The sequence below is a fragment of the Nymphaea colorata genome, chromosome 14, assembly GCF_008831285.2.
Source record: "Nymphaea colorata isolate Beijing-Zhang1983 chromosome 14, ASM883128v2, whole genome shotgun sequence".
In the NCBI taxonomy this organism is placed as follows: Eukaryota; Viridiplantae; Streptophyta; class Magnoliopsida; order Nymphaeales; family Nymphaeaceae; genus Nymphaea; species Nymphaea colorata.
Window position 1 is genome coordinate 2,858,915 of NC_045151.1, and position 8,919 is coordinate 2,867,833.

General features: G+C 37.7%; 1 protein-coding gene across 1 annotated transcript; it reads right to left on the minus strand.

The window, feature by feature from the left end:
• Positions 1 to 5,640: 5,640 nt before the first annotated feature.
• Positions 5,641 to 8,429, minus strand: LOC116267737 (geraniol 8-hydroxylase-like). Its single transcript, XM_031649613.2, has 2 exons — positions 7,492 to 8,429; positions 5,641 to 6,352 (listed from the first exon to the last, which is right to left on the minus strand). Exons 1-2 carry the CDS (start codon positions 8,392 to 8,394, stop codon positions 5,753 to 5,755), a joined length of 1,503 nt encoding a protein of 500 aa, XP_031505473.1. The 5' UTR covers positions 8,395 to 8,429; the 3' UTR covers positions 5,641 to 5,752.
• Positions 8,430 to 8,919: the final 490 nt, after the last annotated feature.

The window sequence follows — 8,919 nt, forward strand, 5'->3', positions numbered from 1 at the left end:
CTGATATTTATGTTATTTTCTCAGGATGGACATTCAACAGCATGAACACCAAAATAACAGATGCAATCCTAGAAGCTTCCCCAGCTTTACCTTTAGTCACGAGCACCATGACAAGATATGGATTTTCTTGCAGGTAGGTGATAGGGGTTCTGCCTAAGTGCTTTTTCCCTTCCTGTCATCTTGCAATTGTGCACATGTTACTCATCAATGTCAATGTTGTTGTTGTATGGAAAATAGGATGCCTTATCTAGGTTGGATGCTGCCTTGGTTAAGAGGAAAGGAGATGGTTACCTCAAAGAGCTGCATTTATTGAGTTTACTAAACACCAACAAGCACTTGCGAAGTGATAGAATTCTAACCAAGGATTGGATCAACCAGTTCCGCCATTTCCATTACCTGAGAAGTTGTTTACAGACTATACTTCCCAATTCAAGGCACATGGTTATTCTGTAATAGAATTCTGCAAAGATTTCAAGTAGATCATGTAGCATACCAAAATCAATTTTAACCAATACTGAAGCACCAGACGTTGTTGTTGTTTTATGTGTGTCTCTTTTAGAATATTGATTTCTGTGTTGTTGAAGAAGAAAGTGTGTCTTCTTCTTGCCGTACGAATTTGTAGTTGTAGATGAGACTTTGTACTATATTACACATTTAGGTGTATCAAAATTTTATTTAGAAACCAATGATCTCTATATTGCGGCATAGTAAAAGTGTCACCGACAATTTTTTAGGTCATCGCCTTAATTCCGTAGAAGGTGTCCCATATATGCCATCCCGACACCTTGTCATTGAAGGGATTTACCGTCGCAACTTTCTTAGGCATTTTTAGTGGCATCCCATGTAAGCCACTATAAACAGTTAGTGGTGTGAAAGATTGTCACTGAAGGTTTGTTATCACCTCAAATTATTCCAAAAGATTATACCTCATTTACTTAAACATGATTATATTTTGTACGATGTTTGGTGTGCATTAATATAATTTGCTTTCACATTGTGTCATACATTTAATTTCAAAATATGCACTTAGAATTATGTCCATGTAAGAATCAAGTAAAGTTATTTGCTACATGTCTGCGACAATAGTCATTACATGTGCTTGATCTAAACTGGCTTTCATAAGGATACATGTTTCCAAAATATATGCTACATAAGGGATTTACCGTCGCAACTTTCTCAGGCGTTTTTTGTGGCATCCCATGTAAGCCACTATAAACGGTTAATGGTGTCGAAAGATTGTCACTGAAGATTTGTTATGAGCCCCAAATTATTCCAAAAGATTATACCTCACTTAAACATGATTTCAGTAATGTCAATTATTTTTATGGAAATTTTAATTTAATTTTAGACCATGGGCCCAATTTCACCCCAAAACGGACCTCTAGACCTATATCCAAGTCCAAATGCATGTTCTAAACCAAAAAACTAACTTCAGATCTATATTTAGATCCAAATCCAAGTCTTATATCCAAAATTCACATCTCAACCCGAAATACAAAGCCAAGATCCATAGTCGTGCCCGGCAAGGCGAAATTGAGTCCAAATTAGGAAAACGAATCCATAATACTGATCTCGGATCTAAACTAGATTCAAAACCAAAATTTGAATCCAAATCCAGAATTTCAACTCAAAATCCCAAGTTGAGGTCAAAATAACAATTTTCAACTGTATTTGGCCACGCGTGTAGGGGAGCAAGCCTCCATTTTGTTTTTCATCCCAACCTTGCGACAAAACTTTTAAAAATATGTTTTGAGCCCAAAACACCTCTCTAACCCTTGATCAGACCCTTGGGCATCGGTTCAAATGCGTTCACGATCGAGCAAACCCAATCTTGGTCTAAAACTTGCTTGTGACCTTCTCGAGTGAAACCGAACCCATTTTAACAAAAAAGACCATTTTACTCCTAAAAATATGTATTTTAAGTTTTTTTTTTTAATTGTGGGACCCCATGGGAGGTGAAAGTAGACCTCATTGCACCAAAAAGGGCCAATAAGGGGGGTGATGCCCCCTTTCACGCAGCGTGGCATGTAGTCAAGTGCCCAACTGGGCAATGCTTGGCCAGGTCGTATGCTTTGGCCAAGGCGCGCAACCGCACCAGGCGCTGTCGCGGCAATTGCATCCGCAACAGTAACCTGACGCGGCAGCATCAGGCGCTGTCGTGCTCGCCGCATAGCGCCCGCGGCTAGCCCTACCAACACCCCCCAATTAGGTGTTTGTAGGGCTAAGGGTCTATTAAAAAAAATAAAAAATGACTAAAAATATTTAGATTTCACATGAAAACTTATTAAATTCTAAACAATTTAAATTTTGAGTTTTGGTTTCAAAATACTCTATAAAATACCCTTAATAATACCCTCAAAACCTTTCTTCTCTTGGGTATAAACTAACCCTTGAATAACTTCTAGAGTTTTACCATTTGAGATTTTGAAAGTTCTTTCCTAAACACTCTCCACTCTCTTCTTCTCATTCTCTTCCCCTTCTTCTTCTTCTACAATCTCTTTAGCCGGTTTACTTATTCTCATTTTTTTTTTCTCTTCTTCATCTTCCCATTGCCATACAAGTAGCTCTAAATCTCATTTTTGAAGTCAATGGCTGTTCTTGAATGCAGCAAAAGCATGAGTAAGGTGAAATAAGACTTTATATTCTTTCTAAAATCGGCATGAGTTCCTTTCTTTATTCACTAAATATGTTCATTGTTTATGCTTGAAATGATGTCCACACATAGTTACTTGATTTTTCAATTAATATGTGAATGAACAGTAAAAGCAATTTCTTTGGTTGGGATTTTTTTGTTATTATGTTGACTTTTGTGGTTAAGATTTGACCAACCCGAGAAAACCCATATGAATGTGTATACGTTAAAATATATTTTATGACATTCTTATGTTTAACACTTCTCCTAATCACTCGATTAAGGATCACAATGAAAGCTTTCTTACATTATTAACTTTCCATTTCATGTATGTTTGTCATACCTCACCGAGGGATAAATAAATGTCTTTATGATAGATAAAATAATTATTCTTTTTCATGCTTATATTGTATCTTTTGAATCTTATTTTTCTAAAAGAATTTCAAAAGTAACAACCTTCTTCGTTAAACCCTTTATCTCTTTTTCTTTGATTTAACATTTTCTTTTATATACTTTCGTGTGTATATATATATATATATATACACACGTGTTTGTCAACTCTCTTTTCAAAACCCCCCCCCCCCTCTCTCTCTCTCTTTGATTTTAAATCCCTTCTTATATATATATATATATATATATATATATATATATATATATATCCCTCTTTTTGTTAAAAAATATTTCTTTCTTTTCAACAACTCTTTCCTTTTCTCTTTCTCTTTTTTTTTTTTGTTTAAAATCATTTTTAGAAACAACCACATATGTAAATGCATGTATGTATATGGATACATATATGTATAACTTTTTCTCTAAAATGACTTCTCCTTTCTAAGACATAAAATTTTAATTTTCATTTATTGACTTAATCATGCTTGATGGCATAAAACCTTATTCTAATTTCAAAAACTTTTCTTTCTTTACAAGAATATTTATGATAAAATGATAAAAAATATATAAGCAAGTGTATAGAACTTAGATATATGTGATAGTAAGAATGTTATTAAGTGAATGTAATACTAAGGATGAATGATTTTTTTTAACTATATAGAATCAATGCATTCACATTCACTTCACAAATGATCACAAACATTTATCTAAGGGAACTTAATTAACATTATATTGAGCTCTAGTTAGGTAATAATCGAATTATAGCGAAATCTTGAGCCTACTTAAGATATTAAGGAAATACTAAATTGATTCAAAAAAAATCTTCAAAAATACCTACGTTAGTCCTCAAAGTTTTCCAAATTATATGTATAAAGATTTCTTAATTTGAAAGTCTTTCAAAATGGCCTATCTCTCAAATGACACTTCAAAATTTTCTTAGTCAAAAGATTTTGTGATATCAATTCTTAAAATTATTTTCAAGCACCACACTACATTTAGGGTGAAGATGATGTTTACAAAATACATCAATGGTAAGCATAGTCCTTGAATTAGTTACCTCTGGTAAAAGCTTCAGGAATGCTCAATCCTCATACTGACGGGTGAGTCTCTTTTCCTCTCTTCTCAAAACAAAATCTTATCTTTTTTAAGCACTCCAAAATACAAAAACAATTTTGGGATGAAAATAAGATTATATATCTTGTACTGCTTGCTGAAGAATTTTTTTTTTTCAATGTGAAATGTTCAATACATATTAAAAAATGATGTGAGTTCAATTGATGCATTTCTTTACAGTTCCCTGGCATGCCTGCATTCTTGACCATTCTGAAAGGTCTCTTGCTGCACGCTGACAACATCGATTGCAGCATAGTTGAGATATAAGATCCTCTGTCATGGTCAGAGATGTCATTCAAAGTACCAATGTTGGAATTTTGTTTCTAATAATAAAGACAATGCCAAGAAAAGTGCAAGTTATGACAAATTGAGTATATGTATAAAATTGTTAGAAACTAGGATAGTAAGTATGAAAGCAAGACACTTTATAATAGGGAACCGACAACTAGAAACCCTTAAAGTAGGGCTGCACATGAGCCGAGTCGAGCTTGGCTGGCTCGAGCTCGACATGAGCTTTGAAACTTCAGCTCGAGCTCGACTAGGGTGACAGACTTCGAACTCGAGCTCAACTGGACGGCTCGCTTATCCTCGGTAAGTCAAACAGCGTGCGCTGCGCACACGGTCGCCCTGGCCTTCCTTTTCGCTGCATCAATGACGACGTGGAGTATGACATGAGGAGGAGGAAAGGCTGCCACTAATAACGAAGGTAAAAAAAGACGTGAGGGTGAAAAGAAACGTGGCGGGGTGAAGAGAGGGAAAAAAAAAGGAAAATTAAAAAACTTAAAACAAAAAATGAGATTAAGCGGGAAAGAAAAAAAAGGAAAGAAAATTTAAAACACAAAATAAAAAATGAGATTAAATCAAGCTGAGTCGAGTTTAATCGAGTCGAGTTCAACTAACTCGAACTCGACTCGTTAACATACTTGAGTTTATATTTAAGCTCGAGCTTGACTCGTATAAAAAACGACTTGAGTTCGAGTCGAGTTTATCGAGCGAGTTCGAATCGAGCTAGAGTTGGCTCGACTCGTTGTGCAGCCCTACTCAAAGGTTCAAATATCATTATAGGTCCACTGTCAATCATCTAACACATGATATTATAGTAGAACGATAATGGAAACTGTAAAGAAACACACACACATAGATCTAGACTTTTAAAGACTCAGACCTTGTGCTTTTGCAACTAATTGTTTTGTTGCTTGGTATCTGTAGGACTTAGTAGTCTCAAATTCTAGCTAGCTGAATGATCAAGAATATATATGTTAGATTAAAGAGAAATAGTTGAACCACTTGCTATCGATTTCCCCCAATTATTTTGCCTCTTCAATGAAAAAACATTCACTTTTATTTGAAATTCAAAATGTATCCACTTTAAAATAGCTGTTAAGATATTAAGCACTCTAAAAGTGATGCAAATGAAACATACATGCAACAAAAGTACCTATAATATTAGAGCAAAGTGCAAAAATGGTAGTAGAAAAAAAAGCAAATAGTACATTAATTAGGGTAAATGTGTAAGCGTTTAGGAAATACATACGTCGACGTCCAGTCACATCTTATTCATACTATAGCTTATCAAACTGGACTTTGGATATATATATATAACTACATTAGTGCCACCATCTACATCTCCGTTAATGGAGAAGCGAATGCTTTCAGAGGAATCGCCTTCTGGGGTACCAACCTGAACTTGGCCTTCACATCAACTTCCTCTGGAGAAGGCGTCCATGAAAATGAGTTGATCAGAGAAGCCAACACCAGAAGAACGATGCGGGAAGCCAGAGGAATGCCTGGACAGATCCTCTTTCCAGCACCAAAAGGCATGAACTGGAAATGCTTTCCATTGAAGTTTACATCTGATTCTATGAACCTCTCTGGCAAAAAATATGTGGGTTTATCCCACAATGTGTCATCACTGCCGAGCGCCCACACATTTATGAGCATTTGTGAGTGCTTGGGGATGGTGAAGCCCCCTAACGTCATAGTTGCATCTGCCCTTCGTGGTATGAGTGGCGCGGGCGGGTGTAACCTCAGCGTCTCCTTCATGACTGCCGCTAAGTAAGGGAGGTGCATGATGTCCGACTCTTTCACAAAGTTGGATGCACCTATGGCTTGTTTTAGCTCGGACCTAGCTGCAGCCATCTTGTCTGGATGGCGAAGCAGCTCTGTCATTGCCCATTCTATGGTGTTACTGCTAGTCTCACTGCCGGCCATGAACAGGTCCTGTGTATTGTTTGTATAACAATAGAGCAAGGTCAGGTAGATGCTTTAAAATGATAATAAAAAACTTTAAATATAAGAAGTCCTAAGGGTGTGACACGACTGGTTGGGTGAGTGGGCAGCCAGTCACTAGTTCAAATCTTGCTAGTCTTTACCCTTGCAAACACATGGTGGAGCAGTAAAATTTTGGCGGCTAGGGGGCACAGTATATGTAAACAACAAATTATTGTAAGCCATTGATTTAAAAATAAAGAAAAATTGTGGGCGTTTCCCCAAGGAAAAAAAATTAAACACTACATGTGACCTTGTCCTGCTTGATATTCATAGTAGGGCATGTGTAAAATGGGATCTTTTAGCCAACAACTCATATTATCGACTGTGCATGGTGCATGGGCTTGTACTTATAACCAACTTCGTATTAATTTCAGGAAAACTTACTTTAATTATACTCTGATTCCAAAGCAGGTGATATACACTATCATGTGAATACCATGAATATAATATTAAAAAAAAAATCTAACCTTCATTTTCATTATCAAAATCAAAATTCCACCAGAAATTAAAATTGGAGTTTTCATTCTAATCACATTCAATTCTAATTCCACCTTCGTTTTGATTCAAATAATTTCATTCTCAAAGCGGTCTCACAATCAAAATGCTGGGTTTTTGTTATTAATCGATTATAATTTTTCTATTTCAAAATTTCATTGATTCCTGGGAATCAAACGCCTGGTAAAAGTCTTTGAAGAGTTGGAACGCTCTCCAGCCCAATCTTTTTTTTTTTTCCGTCCCCAAGAATAAGAGTCTCGGTAGGCCGCCTTTTCAATGAAGAACACGAATTTTTAAAAGAAAGAAAACTGTAGCAGATGAGTTTTTTAATTGCTGAAAATTCCGTTAAATCTACAAACTAATTTTAAAGATTAACAAACTGAAAAATCAAACTAAACGTATGAAGAAAATTAAAGTACAAAAAGAAGCAATTAAAACGTGACGAACTTGACTTGTAGGTGGACTCCCACCGACTTTGATGAAGTTGATTCATTTAGTGATCAATATCAAAAGAATTTCATGTTGCAAGATAGAAACGTGATGACGTGCGAGAGAACTTGTGTATAATAGATTGATCGGCAAAGTGAGGTTACCAATAACAAGGGCCTGATGTTTTCTCTGGTGAATCCTGAGTTTGGATCCCTAGTGAGCTCCAGGAGAACGTCCAGGAAATCCTCGTTCTTTTTGGCTTCTCCTTTTGCAGCCGCAGCTTCATAGGCCCTCAAGTGTTTATCGATCAATTCATCGAGGATCGCGTACACTCGAGTTAGAGCGTTTCCATTGTGTCGCCGGAGGCCCTGAGGATCGATCCACCTGAGGGCCGGAAAAAAGTCGGAGAGGTTCGGCTTTAAGCATATTTCAAACATCTCGAACAAGATGCTCTTGAAACTTCCCGGCGTTAACTCCGAGCCGAGATCGACCATGTCTTGAGAGAAGAGCGTGCAGGCAATCAAGTTCAGGCTGGTGGCAAAGACGCACTCGTGGATATCAACAGCGCGCCCATGGGTGGACGCCTCGCGGACGTGCTGGAGGAGGGTTCGGACCTTCTCCTCCCGGAGGCCCTTCAGTCCATCCAGACGCCTTGGCGTGAACAGTTCGCTGTTGGACATCCTTCTCAGCTCCCGCCATCTTGGCCCGACCTGACTGAGCACAAAAGAGTGCTGGTCGTAACCCAAGGCCGTGGCCACGTCTGGGGAGACTCGGCCGGAGAGCACGTGTTTCTGCCGGTGCATTACCTCCTCGGCCATCTCGGCGGAGGAGACGACCACGGTGGCTTTGCACCCCAGCCACACCGTCATTAGTGGGCCGTACTGCTTAGAGAGCCTTGCGAGTGCCTCGTTTGGCAAGCCGCGGAGTTGCAACAGAGAACCGACGAGCGGCCAACTCACCGGCCCCGGTGGGAGGTTGCTGGTTTTACGGGAAACGAGATGGAAGAGGTATGCGCACGGCAATACAATACACAGCGCAAAAATGATGTCGCCGATGAGTGAAGGCATTCTATTGACTGCTGCTCCCTTCTTCTTCCTTTCTTCCAGCCCTTGTTGGAGGGAATCATATAGACGGGCTAAGTGGCCTTGGGGATATTATAATTTGATGGTTCGATGCAGATTTCCCTGGTTATATGTGTTGCACTATGTGGTGCACCAAACTTACTGTATCAGTATGGTTATATGTATCACAGTGGTGCAACAAACTTACTGTATCAGTATAATGACAAAAATACCTTTTATTTATACAAAAAAAGTTTTTGACAAGACAAAAATGAAAATAAAAAAAATGAAACTAATTGGGTCGTAAGAGTTTACCATAAACTACTTGTGCGCCAAAAGAAATTTGAAGCACTTTTATCATTTTTTGCAAAAAAAATGGATCAAAATTCATTTTTCTTTGCAATGTATTTTTCTTTTCCTTGGGTTGTTTTGAGAGGTGGTTTTACATTGACATGTCAAGAGTCTCTGAACGTTGACAGCGTTAATTGACGTTGGGAAAATTGAAACATCATTTTCACAAACACTCCATCA

Coding starts and splice junctions, on each gene's coding strand:
- LOC116267737 (XM_031649613.2), bottom strand. CDS start 8,394: ATGCCTTCACTCATCGGCGACATCATTTTTGCGCTGTGTATTGTATTG. Junction 6,353..7,491: donor ACATCAGGCCCTTGTTATTG/GTAACCTCACTT, acceptor AACAATACACAG/GACCTGTTCATGGCCGGCAG.